Raw genomic sequence first — 25,729 nt, 5'->3', positions numbered from 1 at the left:
GTATATTGATATCCAACTCGGTAATCTCTGTAAAAAATATTAAATGGCATTCTTGATCATCTAAACGACTTTGATTAGTTCTTGATCACCACAAATGACTATGGTTAGTTCACCTCGACCAGCGCTGAGAAAAGTAACAGCTACCATGTAACAAAGTTATCGGTGTGTTTCTTCAGCAGTAGTACGGATAATATTTTTTTTACATGAAACATGATACAGAGAAAATTGTATAGCCACCAAGTTAAAAATAGGCTACACAGTGAAGAGTTAAAACTGGATAATTATTATTAAGCCCCTACATACTTGACCAATCAGATGCAACGTTCTGTGCGCCATGCCACGCCTATTCTGTTCTTTCAGTGGTTCTGCAGTTGGATCCTGGTCTTTACTTTTTCCAGGGATTTATTTTATTCAGCAAGGCTGCTGGACGCAGGACGGAGGACTGGAGATGGGACGGGCCATGGGAGCGTGGGCGGCTTCGTGACGTGGGTGAACAACCACTGAACCAACACCAAAATGCACGACAAACAACATAAATTTCAACATTTATGACCACAACATGTAGTTATAATGGCAGTGGCTCAGTGGTTCATGTAGGTTGTCTACAATCCCAAAGGTTGGTGATTCTATCCCCGGTTCCACCTAACCAAGTGTCGAGGGGACTAGGTAAAAATACATTTAGATGTATTTTTACATTAGATGGGTTTTTTTTTAAATGAACAAAAATACATGTATAATTTACACATTTATAATCTACTAATATTTATTTTCTACATATATTTTATATAGGCCTATTAGATATGTATTCATTCTTAAGCATTGGTATTAGTAATATAAATATGAGATATAGTAACATCCAAATCTTGATATAAACATTCAGAGATTTATTTTTGTCTTTTTGTTTACAGTATTTATTTAACCTGCTCAGACATCACATTTTTGGTTGTGTGCAGCATAATACTTAATTCTGTGTAACTTGAACATGTTTTTCACAAACGAGGACACTGCCATCCTGTGGCGTCAGAAGATATTTTTTTTTACATACATAATTTAAAGATGGCGGTGAACACAGGTCACATGTTACGCAGCCACACCAGACCAAAACGTTCACAAGGTAAAACATCTAATAACATTTCATCGTTGATTCTTGTTAAGTTATGCATAATAGTGTTGTATGATTAAAATGGCATGCACTTTTGACAAACTTTTGTAACAATAAAGATTTACTATGCTGCTAAAGTTGATGTCCACATATGTGGACAGTGGGACTTAACTTCGTTTAAACTGTATAAAAAAAATGAAAATTTGTAGTTGCATTGAGCTTCGTGACGCACACTTGCTCACTCACTCGAGCGCGCACACACACACACAACGGGGCTTCACTCACGATCGCGCGTGCGCGCGCGCACACACACACACACACACACACACACACACACTCTCTCTCTCTCTCTCTCTCTCTCTCTCTCTCTCTCGCTCGCGATCGCTTACACACACAGGGTGCTTCTCATTTCTTATTTGTGCATCCCCGTTTCCTTTCCTCGCTTCCTTTCCTAGCGCCTCAGCTCCTCCCCCTGTAGGTTGTGAGGGAAGGACCCTATGGGAAGGACGCAAGGAAAGAAAACGATGACGGAGGAATCGAATGAAAGCTTTTTTTATACATTGGAATCTTGATCATTCGAGCGTCACTGCACAGCGTCATCAGCAGCGCTCAAAGCATCTGCCCTTCTGTTGTTGAAGTTTGTTTATTTAAGAAATTCATAATGAATAATAATAAAGCAAGACACCCTGTTGAAATATGTGAGATGTGTGGTATATAAACTGCATAGGTAAACTATAATTTAAAAAGATTGTGACCGATGTGAAGGGGGAGGAGATTGTATACCTGCGTCACGTTTAGTCAATGGAACAGTTCCGCATAGGATACACGTGTGTATCCTCGCTCATGATTCCTCTGAAAGCCGCCTCACTCCTCGATCCTCGCGGTGCAATTAGATAATTGAGATGTCCTTCACGATGGCTGTGCTTGATTGGTTTCCGGGTCATAGGATGGAGGACAGAGGAGCGAGGAGACAAGGAGGGATATTGAGAAACACCCACAGACACGCACTTGCTCACTAACTCGCGCGCGCACACACACACACTCTCTCTCTTGCTCGCTCGCTCACTCGCGCGCGCACACCCACACTCTCTCTTGCTCGATCGCGATCGTGCACACACACACACACACACACACACTCTTGCTCACTCCCGATCGCGCGCGCACACACACACACACGCGTGCTCTGTTACACAGGATCAAACCTCCAGGGCCTCAATGGCTGAGACCCAGGCCGGAGAGAGTGCACTCTGGCTGGGGAGTGAGTTCAATCTCCACGTGGTGGATCTCTGAAAAACATGAAAACATTGCGCGCGGCACACACGCACACACACACACACACACACACACACACACACACACACACACACACACACACACACACATTCTCTCTCTCTGTTGCTCACTCACTCGCGATCGCACACAGACACTTGCTCACTCCATTCAGAGCTCAGAGCTCCATGCTACTCAGACCTCCTTGGCCAGCCAGGGAGGGTGGCCCGTACTGGGCCAGAGTCAGATTCGCCAGCCACCCCTGGAGCTCCGTCTGGAGCAAAGACGGTCCTAAAACGGACCTTCGGGATTTTGTAGAGGAGGTGGAGCAGCCTTCCTGGGAACGAATCAAGCTCAAATGCCCATGGCGGGTTTGACTCTGGAGTCAAGCTTTTAAAAACGACAAAGTCCAAAAAGTTTCGGTGGTCTCAAAGCTCCAGGGCCTTCAAGGCATTGACGCAAGCCTGAGAGAGTACAATCTGGCTGGTCGCCACCGTGGTGGAGCTCTGAAAATCATAAAACCTCCAGGAAAAGACGGGTTGATTTTTCTGAAAAGAGCATCCCAGTCATGGCGCACCTCTCCTGGGCACGAATAAAGCCCATGGTGGGTTCAGGGGCAACAGTTACACAGTCTTTCACACCGGTTAAGTGTGGTCCACTGTTCCCACATATAAAAAGAACATTCCTAGTTTGGAGAAGCAGAAGTTACAAAAAAGAAAGCAAAATTTCACATTTTTTGGGATGTTTTTTATTTGGATATTATATATGGATATTATATTTTATTATTATATTTATTTTGTTTTTCTATATCAATGTTCAGAAGTTATACATGCAAGAATAACAACGAAAAATGTTCAGGCACAGTGCTCAGGCTGTAAATAAAAGATGCACTTTTTGCACTTTGTTACACAATGGTGTCTTGATTTTTTTCTGTGAATACAGACCCAGTGTCCACATATGTGGACATCATTTTTTTCTAAAAGTGCTTCATGTTCAAAGATAATATCTGGTTATTATATCTATATGGTCCCTCCTAACCCCAAAAAGCTAGAAGAAATCTAAAATGCACGCCAAACCAAAGCTCAGGTCTGAGGAGGTTAAGAGTAAATTTGTTGCTCAAGTTTTGGTTATAATTATCTTATGATAAAAAGTATTTTATGGTGTCAGAGAATAGGTGTCAAATTATCTATTTTTTTTAAAAGCATTTGAAGAATTTCAAAGATGGAGCTCTGTGCTTATATGAAGAATGCATAGTTTGAATAAACTTAATGATTTTTAGTATAACAACCATGACACTGATATACATGGATTATCATCAGTGTACATTTATGTCCATAGTGATTTCTGAACCAGAAAATAATTAAAAATTACACAAAAGCATCTACATCTTGACTTCAGTTCATGACTCGCAGGCAATAAATCTCAAGTCTGAAGGCATAATTTCTTTAACCTCAAACGGAAGGCAGCAGTGGGAGGAGAAATTTAACGGTTCATAACACCTCCTACACTTCGACAGAATCACAGAGCAGAAAGCGAAGCTGAAAGAGTTTACATCCACCAAAATGATTCTCCGTTGGACAAAGTTGCTTTCAATTGTCATCCTGTTTCAAAATGCTGAAGGCTGGAATTCTTTTTCAGGTCAGATATAAATCAGAATTAGTTTTGCCTCAAATTCATTGGTCACACTTTAGTGTTCTTTTTCTGTAATGTATAATAGCATTTATCCTAGAGGTTTACAATGCCCAAATCATTTTACCACAGATGCTGTCTCTGTGCCGACCATTATTAAACTTCAGGCTTTGGACATGTGGACACTGGAGATGGAGTGGACAATGAATCAGAAAGAAGAACGCAGAAATCAAACTTATGAAATACAAGTTGGACGCACAACAAACATGAATATTGTCGACAGCGTGCGTGAAACTCATTCCTTTCTATCACATTATTACCTGATTTTTGTTTTTGCACTAATGGTTTACAGTCTATTCACAGATAAATGTTATCAGAGGATCACTGGACACAGTTCACACGATGGTTTGGACCTCAGAGCTCCCGCTGAACTGTGTTGATCACTCTGTCAGAATAAGACTCATCTCTGATGCTTCACCATCCAGCTCTTGGAGTTTATGGGAAACCAACTACGGTAGGCATTGAAAGTTCATAACCAAGAAGAACTCCATAAAAATGTAGTTGGGTCAGAAAACTGAGATATTTGGATCCCACTGTAAGTGTATGTGTGTGTATGTATATATATATATATATATATATATATTACATGTATATATGATTTACTCTTTGTCTTTTTTTCATGACCCCATTTATTGCAAGCCGTTGTAATATGCATATCGTGATATATACATTTGTGATATTTCGATAATTTCAATATATTGTGGAGCCCTAATTTATATATATATATATTTATTTTTTCTTATATTTCTTATTCCGTCCATATTTTTATTCCTCACACTCAAGTCCGTAGAGTGTGTAAAAAGTACTCATATTCATGTATGTATGTATATTTCCGCTATTTATTTTTTATGGATACATTTAAATGTGATATATATTAGAAAGCACTTTGACACTAAAGTCACCATGAAATCACAATGGGCAATTTTTTTTTATTGGAATATTGCAGTATTTATTATAAATGATTTATCTGTGCACATCATAATTCTTTTTTTATTCATGTTTCCTCATAATCTTGAAGGTGAGTAAATGATATAAGCATCTTCCTCTGCTGCTCTTTCGCATTTCTGAAATAATTCCTCATTGCATTTTCTCTATAAAGTATCATTGTACGCAAATTACTGGACCAAGTTAGACCCTTTATCATTTAACTGGTGAAGCTGGTTAACCAACATGCTCTCAGAAGTGCACACTCATCAGTGACAGTTGAGAGGCAAATAACAGTCATGTTTAAAGTCAGGACAGTCATGGGTTAAAAGGGTTAAAAGAGGAAGTTAAAGGGATAGTTCACTCAAGAAATTTGTGTGAACTCGCTTTGGAGATTAATATTTTGTAAATAAAGTGGTAAATTATGTTTTTTTGCACATGGATTACTTTATTGATGTCTTCACTACCTTACTGGGGTTTGAAAATGGTAGTTGCATAGCTGTCTGTGGAGGGACAGAAATCTCTCAGATTGCATCAAAAAGATATTCATTTGTGTTTCGAAGCTAAGCGCTTACAAAATAATACATCACATTTACCACTACAACAACAACAGAAAATATGCTAAAAACACCTTAGCAATGCACTGGCAACAAATCATGTGACCATAGCATTGTGGCGACAATTTCTGAACATACAAACACCATTGTTTAAATTTGTGAAGTGTTTGGATGGTGCTATGAACATATTTATTCATATATTTATTTACTCATTTTCTTATAGGGGAGATGAACTTGACTCACAATGAAACCCGGTTGTTCCCAGATGAGCAGGTGTTACGGGAGGGTTCCACGGTGATGTTCTGCTGCATTTTTCCCACAGAGACACATATCACCTCTATGTTCTTCAGCAACAACCCCTACAAAGTCATCAACATAAGCCCACAGGTCAAAGCCATTAGAGTGGAAAACATCAAAGCCACAAATAGCTACGGTGTCAACTTCTATCTCAGTATGGACTTTGATGTAGCAGTGAACTATGTCACCTGTGAGTTCAACTGTCCAACATCATTTTCAACAGTATACAGTACAGGTTAAAATATTTCTGGAGTTATTATGACAAATATGTTAGTTTTAAACTATTTTAATATTTAGTACTTTAAAAAAAAATTACTTAGTCTTAATATTTATAACTTAATTCACCTCGGTATGTTATGGAAACCACTAATGAGACATGGTGAAGCATAAAAATATGAGATGGAGGAATTATTTGTCAATGGTTCTGCATTCTCTCGCCAATGTGAACGCAAAGTTTCTCGGGAGAACGCAAAACATTAACGACTTATATTTCCTCCCATTTCATTTTTTTCTCACCATCATGCCCCTTTAGGGGCTCCGTAGTATATTAATTGAATAAACCACAATTCATTTTGTGATTCCTGAAGTTCCAAGAACATGTTCTGAATAAAAAAAGCGAAATATGATTTCATGTTACATTTTTTTTCATTATATTTTTTTAGCACTAATCAAGTTATATTGTTTTAATGAATGAAAATGTACGTCTTTAAAGGGCATGGTGAAGGAAAAAAATATGAGATGGGAGGAAAAATTATTTGTCAATGCTTTTGCATCCTCTCACAAATGTTTTGCATGCAAAGAACTGTTTCTCTGGGGAACACAAACATTTTACCATCGAAAGCATATATTTTTTCATCCCAACTCATATTTTTTCCATCACCATGTCCCTTTAGGGGGTCCTTAAAAAAGTACTGTAAATATATATATATACTGTTAATATATGTTTTGTGAATACAATGTTATACAAATAAACCTGAGTAGAACCTAACTAAAAATCATGATGGGAGATTTCTGATTAGAGATTTTAATTTCTGTTAAACCTTGTTCAGTTCCTCCTGAGAAACCTCAGGACTTCAGATGCGAGACCGAAGACATGCGAAACGTCTCCTGCTCGTGGAAAACACGCAGAGCTCCTAATCTACACGACCCGCAGAGAAGGAACTACACATTACTAATCAAGTTAGTCTGATCTGATCACTACTAAAGAACACAGTGTACTATCTCTGACCTTGTGAGGTTATCTGCAATATCTGGTGATTTTCAGTGGAAATTAACCAGTGGCATTACACTTCAAAACGAAACTGAAACACCTGCCTAATAAGGCTTTAAAAAAGGAATATGCAAAAGGAAGAAAAGATCAAAAAGATGTAGTGGTTCAACACAACACCGCAAGACATTCATTTATGCTCTTAAAGGGACAGTCCACCCAAAAATGAAAACTCTGACATACATTATCTCACCCTCATGTCGTTACAAACTGGTATTGCTTCAACATATTTTGAAGAACGTTTAAGGTTCAAACAAAATTGATTTTCATTATAAGGACAGATTTTTCAGAATATCTTGTGTGTTCATAAGAAAGTCATACAGGTTTGAAATGACGTAAGTGTGGGTAAATGATGAAAGAATAGTCATTTCTGGGTGAACAATCCCTTGAACTGTGTTCAGCAGGGCCAAATTCACAGTAATTTGAGTTTTGACACATTATGAGTTGAATAAAACTCACTTTGACTGCATTTTCTCTTGTTCAGTGACTCCAGGGCTGTCAGATGTAATCCTGAATCAAATGCCTGCAGTTTTGAAGTCGTTCCACAGCAGATCCACTACAACATCACCTTACTTGTGACAAACAGTTTGGGGCGAGAGAGCGAGACCTACATATTCGATATCAGAGACAGAGGTGAATATGAATATGGAAGTGAAGACTAAAATTCATACAGCAGAGTTAGCAGCTTTGAGGGCTCATACAACTCAGTGAGGCGGACTAGCTTAAAGATCTGGGTCAGATAAACAAAAGGTTGTAAGATGAAACCTCATATGAACCATCACAATTGTACCCTAGATCAAGATGCTTTACCTCAGGTTGCAGAGGGATCGGCCTTATAAGTAGTGAATTTCACATTGCTTTTTGAGGGAATAATGTCAAGATTTTGAGAATCACCTCATTAATTTCTTAACCATTCAATCTCGCATTAGTTTTTCCAGTCCCTGTGCGTCTTGACGTGGCTGTTGGTGTGTTGGATTCAGTGGTGGTCTTACAGCTGAATGGGAGTTTCAAAGGACTTCTTTTGAGTTGCCAGATTGAAATTGAACCAAGAGTGCCAATAGAGGTAATGCGTCACATTAAAGGGATAGTTCTCCTAAAAATATAAATTCTGTCATCAGTTACTCGCCATCATGTCCAATAAAACCCATAAGACTTTTGTTCATCTTCAGAACACAAATGAAGATTTTTTTTTTAATTATACCTGAGAGATTAAAGTCCATTCACCCAAAACTTCTCTTCAAAACATTCATAAAGAGAATGTAAAAGAAATCGATATGAATCAAGCTATCACTTTAAGGTGTTTTTTTTTTTTTCTTGTTTCACAACATGTTTTTGTGTCTTTATGTTTTGAAATAATGTTGTGGCATCTGAAATACGTCAAGAGGGAGTTTCAAAAGATCTATTAACTTCTCATGAAGACTCGCCACATCAGATAAAGTAAATGAACTTAACAGAAATGTTGAGGCACGTCCTGTTCTTTTCTCTTACAGGAGTTAGATAAGAATGGATCTGACTCGATGCAGAATTACCAATTCAGACTACAGCACCTGAAGCCCAGCACACAGTACTCCACTAGGGGACGCTGTGCAGTTCAGGGGAACGACTGGGGGCGATGGACAGAACAATGGCCATTCACCACAGGTCATGGGAGAATCATCACTAATAATAGATAGAAAACTAAGGGGTTTTCACACTAGGGTCCATAGAAAATTTCATATATGTGTGTGTGTGTGTGTGTGTGTGTGTGTGTACAGACACACATACATACACACACACACACATATATACATACACACACATACATATTTAAAAACTTGTGTTAGATGCAAGAAATTGTTTTGACAGCACTAATAAATAAATAAATAAAGAATATTTAATGCAATCAAAGCAGCATTCGATTTTTCTGACCGAGATAGAAACTTCACTATATTATTATATAGACAACATTAAAGGCGCAGCTAAATGTGACATCTTTAATTCCGCCCACACTGTTTGTGCTACAGACGTCAATAATCCCTAACATCAGAAAATCACAGAGGCGCTTTTGACTTGTGAAAGTAACCAACCACCCAGAGCGCCTCAGAAAGCACACAGCAAAACACTAAAAACACAGTAGCAACCGAATAGCAATGCCGTAGCAAACACCCATGACACACTGTCGCAGTGAATTCTGCACAGCGAGAACATGCAAAAATATAATTCAAAGTCATTTTGTTTTTCAGAGCCTCTTGTGACCATAGATCTGTGGAGACGAATCAGGGACGATCCCAATCGCACTGTCACACTTTTGTGGAGAACTGTAAGGTTACATATTCAATATTATTCAAACTTATTCATACTTCTTAAGAATTTCCACCATGCATGGCACTTTATATCTTGTTTGGTACAGTTAATGTTATTGGCTGAAGTGCATTGCAGCTACATTGGCAATATATTTTTAGCCTTTTTTAATATATATTTTGAAATGTATTTAAAAATATCAGATTTTTTTTTTCTGTAACAACACAAGTATTCATACAAGCAATCTGTTCCTCAGGTCAGCAGCGACCCGTCATCTATTGAAGCCTATGAGGTGTGTGTGAGCAACAGAAATCCACAGAGGAGCGTGTGCATGAATGTCACGCAGAAACAGACGGAACTACCCTTAGATCTTCACATGTGTAACATCACCGTGAGGGCCGTCACTCAATCTGGCTTATCTATACCATCCCACATCACTATTCCTCCAGCATACACAGGTGACAAGCTTAATTCTCAGTGTTCAAGGGCCTTCTGTATAACGTGAGATAACTGACTGTTGGTACTGCTGCAGACATACTGAAGGAGAAGAGGATTATGGGTAATGCAAAGGCATTTCAGCTCACCTGGATGAGGGACTCAGTCGCCACATGTGATTACATCGTAGAGTGGTGCATGCTGGGTAGTGCGTCCCCCTGTAACTTACAGTGGAGAAAAGTCCCAGTTCATCAGACCTCCTTAAACCTGGACGCAGGTATAAAGCTATTCTTACAATTCAAGTTACAACAAAATAAAATAGTACAGTTAATGTGTTTCTAGATATGTGACAGCATTACTGTATATATAAAAGCTCTTACATAACATTAGTGAACCTAGTCAGCATTTCATGCTTTTTTTGTTGCATTTAAAAAAAATGTACTCACAATTTCTAGCTGAAAATTATTTTAGAGCTTGGTATAACCACAGTGTAAAAAAGACCATGATTTTAATGGTAAAAGACTGTAAAAATGTTAGGGTTGAAAACTGTGATAAATCTAAATGAACAAGAACAAGTCATTTTAAAATTTCCATATAATAATAATGAATGAGCTTTGATTTATCAAATGGTTTTCTCATTAGCACTTGTGTTTTTTGGTGGTTGTCAGTATATTATAAAGGTGCGAAAGATATTTTTAGCACTTCAGTAGGTTGGTAAATTAACATTAAATCAGTTAATTTTACTATAATATGATTGTTTTTTTTTACTGTAAATTTAAATTCAATCTGTAAAACCAAAATGTTGCTACTATATTTTTTTACAGTGTAGATATAAAACTGCCCATGGAGTTTTAAGATTGACATGACTTTACGTTTTAGAAATCACACTTTTAAAAATTAGATCATGGTTCTTCAAAGAAAAAAGAAAGAAAAAAGTTTACACTTTATTTTAAGGTTTCATTGTTACAGTATAATTATATATTTAAGTACTGAGTAATATTAATTAACAACATGTACTTACTATGGGTTAGGGTAGGATTAGGGTTTGGTTGAGGGTTACTTGCATGTAATTATGCATAATTTACTGTCCTTACTAAAGTAAGTACATGTAACGTGTAACAATGACACTGTTAAATACAGTGCTACCAACAGCAGTTGAGGGGGTGAATAAAAATAAGAAATATTTAGATTTTTAGTTGTTTATTTTAATGCTTCTCTTATTTAAATAATTCTAAGTCATCTTGAGAAAAACTAGTTTTTTTATTATTATTGTGCTTAAAAATCTCTTTTTTAGATTTTAAAGCAGGAGTTCAATACACATTTACAATCTACAGCTGTAGCGCTGAGGGACACCGACCTCGTGAGAAACAGATCGGATATTTAAAAGAACAGAGTAAGATTGCACACACACTTTACCTGCTACACATCTATAGGACATTAAAGTAGAGCAAAACACAGGTGCTTATACTGTACTATAGGTGCTATGTTGCACTGGAAAAATTGCATAAAAATGACAATTTCCACATCTGCCTTGTGCAATATAGCATACAGTATAAACAGTATTTTTTTGTGTGTGTTCTGAAGAGCCCATGGAGTACCCTACACTGGACACTAACCCAAACATAACTTGGTCATCTGTAAACCTGAAATGGAGTTTCAATGAGGAGGATCCGAGCCACGCTGGATTCATCACAGGATATGTGATAATGGTACAAGAAGATTCAGAGGCCGGCTCAGATCTCAGTAAGTCCTTAAACGAGCATTAAAACATGAGCCTCTTCATCCTGACATATGAAATAATAGTCAAGTCAAATCTTTTTTTTTTTAAGTTTATTGAACCTTCAGAAAAGGTTGAACCTTTGTATATGTGTTTTTTTGTTTTGTATCATATTTGATGAATCCAGCTTTTATGGTTCATATAGTATGATATAGTGAGAAAAAAACACTGAGCAAATATGGACAAAAGGTAAGATGGAATCCTGATAGCTTGTAAAGTAAATCAAAGTATAGCAGACAACTTACATAAAATACATATAAATATCAATTACTATATATCTCCCAATAATATGACTTAGTAAGAAGATATTTCAATGCTTAGTTTAATAATTAAAGCTATGTAGTTTTTATTAAAGGGATGGTTGATTATGATTTCACTTTTCTAACTTCAGTTAGTGTGTAATTTTGCTGTTTGAGCATAAACAGTTCAAAGCAAAGGAAGATATTTTCTTTTAAGAAATTCCTTTTTAAGGAGTACAACAACGGCAGGTAGGGACTACAAGACATTCCTCCCGGGTTAGTGACATCACCAACCCTAGAATTTACATAAACCCCGCCCCCGGAACATGATTTATAGATTATTTATAGATTCAAGACAGAATATGCTAATCAATGATTAGAAGATAACTACACATAAGCTACATAAATTCATCAACTAACCATTCAGAAATGTTGTCTACATGTTGTCACTTCTTCTTGAGTCTCTCCATCTTTCTGACTCCGGTTTGAACATAAAAGGTTACATTTTTTTGAAATTTTTAGTGCATGCCTTTGTGAGGTAATCGAAGCTGCAAAGGACACAAGTTGTTGTAGCTCCGCGCTTTGTGCGTGGAGCAGCAGCTCATTTGCATTTAAAGGGACACACAAAAACGGTGTGTTTTCAAAAACTTTAACATGCTATATAAAAAATATCTGTGGGGTATTTTGAGCTAAAACTTCACACACACACTCTGGACACATCATAGATTTATTTTACATCTTGTGAAAGGGGCATCATACCTTTACCTTTACCATTTAAACATAGTGCAATGTGATAAAATGATGATTGAGAGATGAACAAATAAACCTTCCTCAAAAGCCTGATAGATTATATTTGATACTAGTAAAAAAAATTCTTTCAAAAAAATGTATGCATGGATAATCAAGTTGCTCCAGTAAGTGTTCATCTTGAAATATTACTAACAATGTTATTTTAAAGATCAGTAAATATTTCACAGTACAAAGACACATGAACCATAAGCTGAGGGAGGATGTTTTTACTATTATACTAAAAGGCCTAATTATAGTATAAACTATCAGATGACAGAAGGCATGCACATTGTGTTCAACAAGTTTTCAGCAAAGTTTTGATCATGTTGCTAATTTAGAAACCTTAGAAATGAAGGCTTTATAGGGTTAAGCAGCTATTTTTTGCCTACATGCTACATTTGCATAGCATGACAAAATACATTATATTACTAACCCGTTCCCTACACTCCCCTCGCACCTGTTTGTTCTGGCAGGTTTCTTCAGACAGTTCGTGGACGATCCTCACAGCAAGTCTTTCACAGTCAGTGATCTTGAGGAGGACCGGCCGTACACATTTCACCTGGCAGCATGTACATCTGCAGGCTGTGGACCCGAGACCACCGGCACCTTCAGAACCAGAAAGAACTGTGAGCCAAACCAGCACATTGTCCTTTTTTATAATGCAACAGTGTTTTCCACACTACTTTCTTCTGTGGAACATAAAAGAAGATATTAATATATCTTGCTGCTTGCTCCTGTGATCAAAGCTGAATTTTCAGCATCATTACTCTAGTCTTCAGTGTCACATGATCCTACAGAAATCATTCTCATATGCTGATTTGCTGCTCAAGAAACATTTCTTGTTATTATCAAATTTTGAAAACAGTTGTGCTGCTTCATATTTCCGTATATTTTGATGAATAGAAAGTTCAGAAGAACAGCATTTGGAATAGAAATCATTTGTAAAATCTTTTCTAACCAAAATCTGCCTTCTGCTTGTAATGGAGAAGATAGAAAAGCACAGGACGCTGATAATGACTTTTTCGAATGCTATTAATAAAACTAAACGCCTAATCTGATTATTTTAATACTTGAAAAATGTTCTACAAAAGTACAAAATTAAAAAAAATTGTCCCAAGGGTGATTAACTCCACAGAAACACATTATTTCTATACAAACATTTTCTTTGCATATTCATAATGAATTTGAACTATATTTTGTGTGGGCAGGCCATTTCATAACACTGAGCAATAATAAGAGATAATAATTCTCTCCACAGATTACCTGATGACGGCCAAGATTTTCATTCCTCTCCTGGTTTTGGTCTGTTGTTGCGTTTGTCTGTGGTCGAACAGAAGCACGTAAGTCTTATAATATTAGCTGTGAGGTGATGATGGACTGCAGTTCATATCTGTGACGTGCTGATGATTTCTTACCAACCGTTTCCAGGCTAAGAGGATTTCCAAAACAAACCTTCGGCTTACTGCACATAAAAGCACTGGACCTGGATGAAGATCTTTATGAAGTAATTCATTACATTGATGCTGTACAATAATGCACCTCTATTTATTTTGACAGTATAAATCAGCCTAAGTTGATTTGATGGTCTTTTCTGGAATCCCAGCCTGGCCATGCTTGTCTCTTTTTGGCTGGTTTCAGACCGGTTTTGGGCAATTTTCAGCATGTGAGCTAAACCAGCAGATAACAGGCTTGAAGAAGTGTGAAAATCAGCTTAAATCAAGCAAACCATCTTAGGCTAGATAAGCTGTTCTTGTGAGCAGGTTACAGAACAGATCAAAATAGATCAAAGTGATCTTCTAGTTGAGCCTTTTTACACAGGAAAGTGTGTAAATCATCCAATTGCATCCAAGAGAGTGGACTAAGAGAAAAATCTATTAGAAATAAACCTACATGTCATTCAATACAAAAAAGTATCTATAAATATCTATAGTTTACTTTCATCTAGTTTTGGTAAGACTTCACAATAATGTATAATTTGTCTAACACGAACTAACAGTGAGCAAGATATTTTTACTTTGTCAGTGAAGTTTATGCTTTGCTTTATTGCCATTGATGATTCCATGAAGTACCTTTAACATTCATGGAATCTTTCCACATAAGGTCTTTTATAAAGTCCTAAAAACTCTTTATAAGGTTCTTTTTAGCTTAAAACAGAAAACTTGTTATGCATTTTGGCCGTTCATTTACACGACAATGGCTTTAGGGTCCTGAAAACACAAGCTTTTGGTAACGTGTTTTCTCAGGGTAGCGTTTACACGTCAACGATGTACTAAAAACAAAACTAAAGTTTGCTCTTTCAGGCCCCCAAAACATTGTCGTCGTGTAAATAAAGGCCAAAACGCATAAAAAGTTGTCATTTTTTTGGTTGAAAACAGTGTCATGTAAATGCCCCCTAATTGCACATTTTTGAAAACTGATATCTTTATTGTCTTTGTGTAAACTGCAAAAATTAGATTTTTTTAAAACAAAAAGGTAATGGCATGTGTATTACGTGTTCAGGCACATAGTATTTCTTGTATTTCTTGACAAAGTGACATCGCCAACTACTGGCCTGGTAGCAGAATACAGTTTTTAGTCGTTTTTACAAATCCGTGTGAACGGGGATCGTTTTGAGAATGTTGTCGTCCGTATGCAAAAAAGCAAAGGAAATACGTTTCCGTTTTTTTTACACCGTTGTCCTGTTAACGTAGCTTACCCTGAGAAAAAAATTGTTCTGTCAAGAAATTATTACTGAAAAGTTCTTTCAGGAACCGAACCAAAAATGGTTCTTCTATGCCATCGCAGCAAAACCATTTTAGAACCTTTATTTTTTACAATGTACTGTACAATTGTTCATGTTTGTTCACAGTGCATTAACTAATATTAACAAATACAACTTTTAATAAAAAAAAACATATTAGTAAATGTCAAAATGAACTTTAAGACTAATGGATGCTTTAGATGTAGGCTGCTGTTCATTGTTAGTTAATGTTAACTAATGTGGTTAAAGGGACAGTTCACCCAAAAATCATCATTTGCATCATTACCCTCAAGTTGCAACCTCAATAAAAGCTTAAATTAAATCTGTTCATCATATAAAGCGATCGAGTCTCGAGAAAATTTGGACTAAACCGCTCAATTCATATGGATTAATTTTACGATTTCTTTACAAACTTTTTAAAGTTTCAAAGTTGTAGTTGCGTAGCTGTCAATGGAGGGACAAAAATCTCTCAGTTTTCATCAAAAATATCTTCATTTGTGTTCTGAAGATGAATGAAAGTCTTACGGGTGTGGAAAGACATGAGGGTGTAATGACAGAAGTTTCATCTTTGGGTGAACTATCACTTTAAGCAATGAAACCTTGTTGTAAAGTTTTACCCAGTATTTTTTTTTCTTTTACATTTTTGACAGTTTTCTGTTCTTTTCAAGGCGAGTGAAAAAATCCACTCTCTGAGGATAGAGGACTGCCAATGGTGTGACGTCGAAATTTTGCCGCCCACCGTGGCAGAGAAAACATGGTTAGTGAGCGCAGAGGATCCGAGTTGTTCAATCATTGGCCCTAAAGTCATGCTGCCCTCGTTCCTGACACCATCATACCATCCCACCACAGATGTGACAAACTTCACATACATGTCCTCTGTGCAGCAAGACGTGCCTTCAGAGATGCTGGAGACCCCTGAGACAGAAGCCACAAGGCAGGGGTCTGAGATCTCAGGCTTTTCAACTGACTATGTCACTTCTGTAGCCACAGAAGTTAATGAAAACTCAGTTAAGTGATATTTTATACACACCTAAGTAAACAAGCCAGCACTGTGGATCTTATCACAAAGTTGTTCAGTGTTGATAAAGATAATGGCATCAGGGCCCCTTCTTACTTCTGCAAAAAATTGTGAAATGCGATTTTGCAATACATGTCACTTGAGATTTTGCAATATCTTTCAGGTACTTTATCTGTGGTTTGCATGTTAAGGTTGATCTTTCTGGTCAGAAAGTACAAAATGTTTTCTTGTCTTGAGGGATTGGGTGTTATAACACTTCAGAATTAGGTTAAAATTATTTGGCCTGGTTTCACAGACAGGGCTTAGATTAAGCCAGGATAAGGCCTTAGTTCAATTAGGACCTTTAAGTAGCTTTTATAAAAGTGCCTTCGAAAAAAACATTACTGGTCTGCATTTTGAGACAAAGCAATGACACTGACATATTTTATTATGTCAATGCAAGTTCCTTTCAGTTAAAACAGCTCAAACATTAATTTTAGTCTGGACTAGACTTAAACCTGGTCTGTGAAACCGGGGGATTTAATGCAATTTGTTTTTGTTCAACATTTTTAAAGGAAGTCTCTTATGCTCACCAAGGAATGCATTTTTTTTTTTACCACAAATAGAGTAAAACTAATATTTTGAAATATTATAACCATTTAAAATAACTTTTCTACTTGAATACATGTTAAAATGTAATTTATTCCTGTTGTAAAGCTAAATTTTCAGCATCATTACTCCATTCTTCACTGTCACATGATCCTTCAGAAATCATTCTCATATGCTGATTTACTGCTCAAACATCATTTCTTATTATCAATGTTGAAAACAGCTGTGCTTCTTCATATATTTGTAGACAAACTGTGTTATTTTGCTCAGGATTCTTTGATGAATAGAAAGTTTAAAAGTACAGCATTTATTTAAAGTAGTAATCTTTTGTAATGATATAAATGTCTTAAATGTCAATTTTGATTAAGTTGTCTTTGCTGAATAAAATTATCTTTTTTTTTTAACTCACTCAACCCGAAATTTTGAACAGTAGTGTGTGAAAAATTAACATGAACCAATATTACTAAATGCTGTTTAATGCATATAATAATGCTGTTTTAAGTATTGTTCATTGTTAGTTCATGATGCATTAACTAATGTTACCAAATTATTTCTGGTAAAATGTTTCTGCTCCAGGGCAATGTTTATTTGACTATACTGTTCATTCGGCCAACAATCTTGGCTGTCTGTCCATATGAAATACATGATTCTATAGACAGTAAGTCTTCTGAAATTAAAACAATCTAGTACTGATCTACTCCTACAGAAGAGGTAAAATCCCTCGAACATACTCGGCACACGCTCAAACGACACAGATCCACTCCACGAGTGTCTCTCTTTAATTATACATCCCTTTGATAAGACTAGGATTTTTCCAGAGCTCAAAGTGCCCAAAAAACACACTGTACACACTTTACAAGGGAAACCACAATTCAGGCAAAACAAAACAACTCCTTTAAATTACACTATCTTGCAATGTCATCTTTTAGGAAAAATATAAATATAAATATTTTTTCATTACTTTTCTGTCTCACGCCACTATTGTACAGATCCACAGCACAGGGAAAAGCCATGGCACTCTCTCTTCAGCCAATCAAATCGCAGTCAGTTGACGGCAGTAGCAGCAGCGCTGAGACACGACGTGACGGGGCACGCATATTAACAAAAGGTCTTGCAGTTAATAAATAAGCGACTGGATTTGTGTCGATTCAGCATGCATTCTAAACATCATTTTGGGAGAACAGGAAAGATGGATCAGTGCTTTGAACATCAGGAACACGTCAAGGACATCAATAAAAAAGACAAATGCTAAAACGGGCTCACTACGAGACTACTATGAAAGTGGTGGAACATTTGAACAGCTCTGTGCCAGTGTGCAGGTTTGGTTTGTTTCGAGTTGAAGTGATAAACCAGGTCACACACTGGGATGCGAAGGGAAACGACAACACGTCACGCTAATACTTGAACTCTTTCTAAAGCAGCTCAAAGGAATATTTTTTTGGTTTGACAAGTTACAGTTTCATGCATCACATCGTTGGCATGTTGTCGATTACACCAGAAAATCATTTTGACTAGACCATCAGTTAGAATAACAAACAAATACATAAAATAGTAGCTGTTGTTTTTTTAACATAAAATTAAACCAGTTTTTAGGACGGTTATTTTGCATTGTGACACTGACATGACAATTAAGCACATTTCGCTTCCAGAAAAAAATTATCCTATTGAAATTCACATTACTATATATATTATTTATTTATTTATTTATTATTATTATTAAATCAGAACCAAGTTAGTACAACAAATACTACTATTATGTATTTTTCTAATATTTTTTGTCACATTACAAACAAAATAATTTAAAAAAGGAAATGTGCTTAATTTTCATGAAACTTTCAGAATGCAAAAACAAACAAGAAATTAAAATAATATATTTCACACAAAGAAAATTAAACCGTTTAAAGACTATTATTTAGCATTGTGACATTGTCATGACAATTAAGCACAATTCGCTTCCAGAAAGATTTAAATTATTCTTATATATATATATATATATATATATATATAATATTTAAAAAATGTAATCAACATCAAGGCAGTACAAAGATACTACTATGATGTGTATAAATATTTTACAAATTAATTTGTCACATTACAGTTGTGAATTTGGAAAGGAAATGTGCTTAATTGTCATGAAAATTTCAGAATGCAAAAACAAACAAAGAATAAAAGTATATATTCTGCATAAAGCAAATTAAACCTTTTTTTAGAACTATTAATTTGTCAATTTGACAATTAAGCAGATTTTGCTCCCCCCAAAAATCAATCCTATTGAAATTTCCATTATTCTCAAGTGATTTTCATTACTGTAATACAAAAACAAATTTTTGTTTTATATATATATATATATATATATATATATAAATGAAATCAGCATCAAAGCAGTACAACAAGTACTACGATAATGTGCATAAATATTGTAAAAACTATTTTCTTTTCACATCACAACCAGTAAAGGAAATGTGCTTAATTGTCAAACAAAAACTATGAATGGTCCTAAAATAAGCTTCATTTTGGATGCAAAAATGTGAAATATAATAGTTCTTGACCAGAGATTCACTAGTTTGTACAAAAACACTTATAATGGAAATCAATGCAGCTGAACTGTTAACACACTCAAAATGATTTACTGTTGTCATCAATATTATGCCAAAGATTCTGTGCATCGCTCACAAGTTTTACTCAGGATATTCCTTCAAAGGTACTTGATATGATACCATGCATGATTATTTTTATCGGGTTTCTTTTCCTGTAGGTCAGATTCAAACTAAACGCCGATTACCATCAGATCAGAGATGAGACCACAGCACTGAACCGGTATAGTAAGATATGAAGAATGAGTCTGCAAAGCATTTTACGCTGTTCGTCCAATCCAAATTATTGGGTGAATCTGACTTGACTCCAAAATCAGATTAAAAAAAAGATGCAATTATTGTTTTGGACCATTAAGATCCTTTGTTTTATGACACAATTTTATGATAACCAAGCACATTTCTCACAGAATTCAGCTTCATAGTAATGAGAAATGACCTGCACATGACAGTTTTCATGAGATTCACCCTGGAGGTGGTGAAAACACACACACTATTATCATTCAGAGCAGCTCTGTGATGGAGTATGTGTGTGTATCAGTGCTCACATGCTCTTTGCAGGAGAATTTCCTGCAAGAGAATTTCTGAGAAGTTTCCGGATGACAAGATATCCAACAAAAGACTCGTGACGCTAAGGACCGAATGTCCGACACTACGTTATTTTTTTCCCAAAACACTGAATTCTGATTGTCTGGAGGTCATAAAAAATCCCAACACACATACAAAAGAAAAGAAATTAATAAATAGTACAAATGTAATCAATGTTTCGTCCATTCTTTCACTTCTGGAAGTCCTAAATTCATAGTCAAAGCATTTGCACTCAATCCAAAGCCATCACAGAATTCTTCGTAGTGTTTAGGTGAAATGTTGAAACATTGGCATGGCAGGAATATGTACACACGCACGCACACACACACCAGTGCAGAGAAACGTTTTTCTCATCGGTGCATCCAGCGCTTTTAAAGTGTCAACAGCATTTTTTCTTTATTAAAAACGAGTCTTTGTGATGTTTTGTTCCGGTTCACCTGTTTCACAGTCTGAAGACGTTATTTGGTAAACTACTCCTCGTTCAGAAACACGGTCTGAAGTCCAGGGCTCGTTTCAGTATTCCTGTGATCGCTTCCTTCCTCTCCTCCATCCACAGAAGCGTGTGTCTCTGTGCCGTATGGAAGCTGACGGAGGTATCAAGACTCTGCCGTCTCCACCGGAACAGGTTGTGATGGTTTAGTCAACACTGCTTCTGCTTCATCATACAGCTGGAGACAGAAACACAGTCAACGTGTGTGTCACACTCGGCATGTCTGCTTTGATTAAAACGAACCCTGGTGTGACTGCTCTGTTAGCGAACTGATCCAGAGATTGTTTGCAATCGAGCTGAGACCACCTTGTTCAGTAATACTGTGAATTATTATTTCAATTTAACCGTTTTCTATTTTAATATGTAATTTGCTCCAGTCTTCAGGGTCGCATGATCCTTCAGAAATCATTCTAATATGATGATTTGCTGCTCAAGAAACATTTCTTATTAATATTAATGTTGAAAACAGTTGTGCTGCTTTTTTTTTTGCAAACAGATTTTTTCAGGATTCTCTAAAGAATTTATTTTCAAAAGAACAGCATTTTTTTTTTAAATGGAAATATTTTGTTTAATTATAAATGTCTTTACTATCACTTTTAAACAAATGAATGCTTCCGTGCAAAGTAAAAGAGAAATATAGAAAATAAGTAAAAACAGACATATAGGATTATAGAACTGTGTGTGTGTGCGTGCTAATTGATGATTTTAATGACTTTTTATATTGGAGTCTGTAAACAAATCTAAAAGCTACAAACCTTTCTGAGCACTATGAACTCTTTAGTTCAGGTGAAATAGTCTTATAGAAAAGTTTCAGAGTGTTGCGTACCGGAATGAACTGCACATCCTGGAAGAGCTCTTGGATGAAGCGGCGTGAGGCCAGACGGAACATGCAGTTGGCCAGCAGGAAGGAAACTTCAGAGTACAGGCAGATGTCATCGAACGCGTACGGAAACTTCTCCTTTATCCTGCAGAGGGTAGCAGACATTGCACAGGGATGAAATAAGAACACACACACTCATGCTTGCACAGTATTTCTCAGATGTTCTTACGTCAGCAATCCGGTTTCGTGTCCTTTGGTACCGACTGAAGAGCTGAGGTTGATGACGAGCCGCAGAACCTCTTTCCTCAGCAGAACTCTGCAGGCCGGACCGTCCTCAGATATCGCCTTCCCACCTACACACACACACACGTTAGGTTTTCATGTTTTATCCATAGACATAATGATTTTTATACTGTACAAACTGTATATTCTCTCCCCTTACACTAACCCTACTCCTAAACCTACCCATCATGAACATTATCAAAAACTAAAGGGGACCATTTTTTTTTATATTGCCATTTTTGTGGGGACCTGTTGTCCCAATGACATAGGAAATACCTGACCCATACACATACACACTTTTGTTTTTCAATCATGTTATACTGAACTAATGATATTTTGATAACATTTTATAATAAAGTTTAATTTGTTAACATGAGTTAATGCATAACGTAAGTTGTTATAACTAACATGAACTAACAATGAGGACTACATTTGCTAAAGTATTCATTCATCTTTGCTAATGTAAGTTAATAAAAATACAGTCGTTCACTGTTATTCATGTTAGTTCAAAGTGCATTACTTTTGATTTTAAACATGAAAAACATGAACTGGTTTTGTGCATTGATGGGCTCTGATCTCACCCAGTATGATCTCTGCACTGGGAATGCTGCTGGCCGAACCCTGACTGACGGCCGCGTCGCTGCAGCCCGAGATCCCTGAGAACTTGGACTGGGTGACCACCTCTAGGTGATTATGGGACGGCTGGTTGTGCCACTGAGAGAAACCATCAGACAGATCTGCAGGAACACAAGATTAAATTACACATTTTTACCCACATCTGGATACTGTGGGACTGACACTGGGGTTTGAACCGGTTTGAACCTACAACCTTTCAAGTGACCACATCCCAATTCTGTATTCCACTAACCCATACCACCTCTTATAACACTTTCAGGCAGAAAGCAGCAGTATCATATCATACATTCACAAACAAATACATAATGAGGTGTTTGATGAAGACTGAAATGCACCTGTGTGAGAGTGTGTGTTGTTCAGGTGGCTGTGTGTGTGTGAGCCGAGGATGGTGAGAGCGCTGCAGTACAGGCAGTTCTGCTCCGTGTGCTCCTGTAAGCCTGTCGTGTCCTCCGAGCCCAGCATGTGGTGCTGCTCCGACCGGCTGCTGTTTAACAGCTCTGTTATGCTCACCTGAGTCTTCAGAGGACCACGACACGACTCTAAGAAACCTACGAGCACAGGCGGGGAAAACGCACAGATTAGCGTTTCACATCATATTTACTATTGTTTAATTATAGTCACTGTCATTTTGGGGTCAGTAAATAAATAATTGTATTCACCAAGGACGCATTCAATTGGACAAAAGTGGCAGTAAAACATTTATAATGTTACAAAAGCTTTCTATTTCAAAGAATTTTTTTTTTTTTTTACTTTCTGTTCATCAAAGAATCATGAAAAAAATATTAAGCAGCACAACTTTTTTCAACAGATAATAGTAAGAAATGTTGCAAATCAGCATATTAGAATAATTTCTGAAGGATCATGTGAAACTGAAGACTGGAGTGATGATGCTGACAATTCAGCTTTGATCACAGGAATAAATTACATTTTAAAATTTATTCTGTTTTGGATATTGATATTGCTATTTGGCCGTTATGCCATATATGCTTAAATATAAAAATGCTTGGAAATTAGTGGAATTTACTGAAAATACTTAGTGACATAGATGTAGATGACAACTGCATTTAACTTCCTTTGTGAAACTCAAGTGCATGAAATGTTTGTAACCAACAACAAAGCACACGGGGTGAGGAGAAAGTGTTAGAACCACAAGCGGAGGTGAAAGTAATGAAGGCTACAGTGAAGTAGGGGAAAAGCGCTAGAAAAAGACAAAAGCGTAGGCAGCAGCGGAAGGTGAATGAAGTAATGGAATTGAAATCCCCCCCCCAAAAAAGTTTTATGTTATTTATTTTGCATTAACTGCATTGTAACCTATAAAATAAGTGCTCATTAACATTAGCAGTGTATTAACATTAGTTAATACACTGTGAACTAACATGAACAAACAATGAACAGCTGTATTTTTATTAACTAATGTTAACAAATGAAACCTTATTGTGTAAAGTGTTACCATAATTATTAATGATATTAAAAATACAGAAAAATACAGATGATGATACATACCATTAGATTCTCCAAAAATAAATTTGGATGATTTTTCTTCAGCAGGAGGGCTTGTTCTCTTCTGGAAATATGATGTTTCTTTAATCTAAAAATGAAATGAAATCAAATAAAATCTTAAATGCAAGTAAACATTTACACTCAACACAATTAAAATACTAAAAAGCAGAGATCAGTTTATTCGATTTCAGTTTTTGGTCGCTACTGCTAATCTCACCGAATTAATGCAAGTCTATTGGCATATTTTTAACTCATTTTGTCATCTGACAGTTGAATATATGAAGTAATGCAGAAGTCTTATCCAATCAGGAAAGTGACAGCATATTTTTCCTAAATAAGCCACACAATCAGTGTCATGTCATGTTCATAGTGAGGGCAAAAACGTAAAAATACTGCATCTTCAAATGAATCAACACTCACGAAAATTGAATCAAATTTGCATAAACCTCTATATACTCAACATACACATTGATAAAAGTACACCACACAATACAAACCTGAAACATATGGTTGATGTCAAGGGGTAGCGCCAGGCCAATGTAGTCCTCACTGCAGCCATAGGTGGCGCTAGAGACCATAGAGCGCAGGGAAGAGGAGCGCTGCAGGGTGGAGTGATTGATCGGACTCAGCAAGTCCTCCTTATCCAGAGACGCAAAACTCAGAGCTTTCAAAAACCTGAGGAGAGCGAACACAAGCACATGCGCTGCAAAACATTAGCTCTAATCCTAGAAATCTTTCGCTGTTATTAAAATGGGGACGGATTGACACAACTAAAAATATTTCTTACCTACTCCTGGACATCCACCTCATATAATCATTTTAATCCTGACACAATACTTGGATGTAATATTGAGTAAACAAATAGGCCGTTTCCCAGTACACAAAATTAATAGTATGCAATACCACAATTAGTGCATACCAAATCACAGTGTGTGTGTGTGTATATATATATATATATATATAATAGCTTGCTACTGTATGAAGATGCACTGCTTTCCAAATAAACTGTTCCTGGTAGATTTTATAAACATCACCCCTGTCCCAACTATTATCTGTCTGACAAAAGCATGTGAGTTGGGATGCAGCCAAAGATATTTCTAAGTCTGTTTAGTAGTTTGAGTTGAGTTTGTATTGGATCTGCAGGAGTAGATTGAGCATCCCGGGTCAGCACGACATCAACAAGGTTTGCTGGTTTCCTAAAGGACTGTTTCCACAAGCATCTGACCGAGTCTTAGAGACACGTATTAGTACCCAGTCACTCACTCATCACAAAATGTGGATGAATGAGTGAAATACTGAGAAATTATTTGGGGGGCTAATGACTGGAAGTGTAGTAGCATGAGACAGGATGTTGCCATGTACTCTACAGTGTTTCTATGATGGAAACTCTACGGTGGTCCGAGCTAATGAAGGGATCCTACTCTTGAGCTGCTCTACCCACCATGGCACAAGAGTTCTGGACACCCTGCGATGGGAGCTGAACGGCCCAGAATACCTTTTCTGACAATACCTGAGGACCAGCAAAAACACCCCGAACTTCAAGTGCACTTTCACATATACAGTATGTGTGAATGTCACAAACATGTCAAGAACCAACAAATATAAAATATGTATTGATTTTTAATAAAATATATTAATTATTAATATTATTTTTTAAATTCTCATTAATATTTTTGCTATTTTTGAGATTCTCATTCATGTTCTTTAATAAAGAAATGTCCATTACAGTAATTTTTTTCTACCATAAATTACCATAATTTTATATAGTAATTTATTATCATAGGCAGTACAAAACAATCTATAAAAACTTGTAAAAATATACAAATATTATAAGTAATAAATCAAAATAAT

General features: G+C 36.5%; 2 protein-coding genes across 4 annotated transcripts in view; one reads left to right on the top strand and one right to left on the bottom strand.

Annotated features, from left to right (window-relative positions):
* Nucleotides 1-407: 407 nt before the first annotated feature.
* osmr (oncostatin M receptor) lies at nt 408-17,379 on the top strand. 3 transcript variants are annotated; one of them, XM_077241745.1, is made up of 18 exons: nt 408-518; nt 3,888-4,009; nt 4,133-4,284; nt 4,364-4,514; nt 5,765-6,028; nt 6,888-7,017; nt 7,590-7,738; nt 8,035-8,168; nt 8,596-8,746; nt 9,328-9,404; nt 9,642-9,843; nt 9,918-10,097; nt 11,115-11,213; nt 11,405-11,563; nt 13,099-13,251; nt 13,884-13,965; nt 14,054-14,129; nt 16,034-17,379. In XM_077241745.1, the coding sequence occupies exons 2-18, from the start codon at nt 3,934-3,936 to the stop codon at nt 16,379-16,381; spliced, it is 2,583 nt and encodes an 860-aa protein (XP_077097860.1). In that variant the 5' UTR covers nt 408-518; nt 3,888-3,933; the 3' UTR covers nt 16,382-17,379. The 3 variants fall into 3 exon arrangements, with proteins under 3 accessions (XP_077097860.1, XP_077097858.1, XP_077097859.1); XM_077241743.1 differs by lacking the exon at nt 408-518 and adding an exon at nt 1,040-1,114; XM_077241744.1 differs by lacking the exon at nt 408-518 and adding an exon at nt 1,040-1,114 and having other exon boundaries at nt 3,834-4,009.
* A 2,524-nt stretch (nt 17,380-19,903) lies between these two features.
* Nucleotides 19,904-25,729, bottom strand: part of rictora (RPTOR independent companion of MTOR, complex 2 a) — a 30,345-nt gene continuing 24,519 nt past the window's right edge. The window contains exons 32-38 of the mRNA XM_077241742.1: nt 24,376-24,553; nt 23,882-23,966; nt 22,714-22,926; nt 22,324-22,479; nt 21,690-21,813; nt 21,467-21,605; nt 19,904-20,818 (exon numbers count right to left, since the gene is read on the bottom strand). Coding sequence (XP_077097857.1) covers nt 20,747-20,818; nt 21,467-21,605; nt 21,690-21,813; nt 22,324-22,479; nt 22,714-22,926; nt 23,882-23,966; nt 24,376-24,553 — 967 coding nt within the window. The 3' untranslated portion in view covers nt 19,904-20,746. The remainder of the gene's footprint in view (nt 20,819-21,466; nt 21,606-21,689; nt 21,814-22,323; nt 22,480-22,713; nt 22,927-23,881; nt 23,967-24,375; nt 24,554-25,729) is intronic.

This window comes from Siphateles boraxobius, unplaced genomic scaffold (genome assembly GCF_051911475.1).
Source record: "Siphateles boraxobius isolate OS27281-9 unplaced genomic scaffold, OSU_SipBor_1 24, whole genome shotgun sequence".
NCBI lineage: Eukaryota > Metazoa > Chordata > Actinopteri > Cypriniformes > Leuciscidae > Siphateles > Siphateles boraxobius.
Note: the sequence above shows the minus strand (reverse complement) of the source record. Positions and strands in the feature narration are given on the sequence as shown.

What these genes read in the sequence shown, in the direction of transcription:
- osmr (XM_077241745.1), top strand. Translation starts at nt 3,934, where the DNA reads ATGATTCTCCGTTGGACAAAGTTGCTTTCAATTGTCATCCTGTTTCAA. An exon ending in ACAATGGCCATTCACCACAG is followed by an intron (nt 8,747 to 9,327) that starts GTCATGGGAGAA and finishes TTTGTTTTTCAG; the next exon opens with AGCCTCTTGTGACCATAGAT. An exon ending in CTTCAGAACCAGAAAGAACT is followed by an intron (nt 13,252 to 13,883) that starts GTGAGCCAAACC and finishes TTCTCTCCACAG; the next exon opens with ATTACCTGATGACGGCCAAG.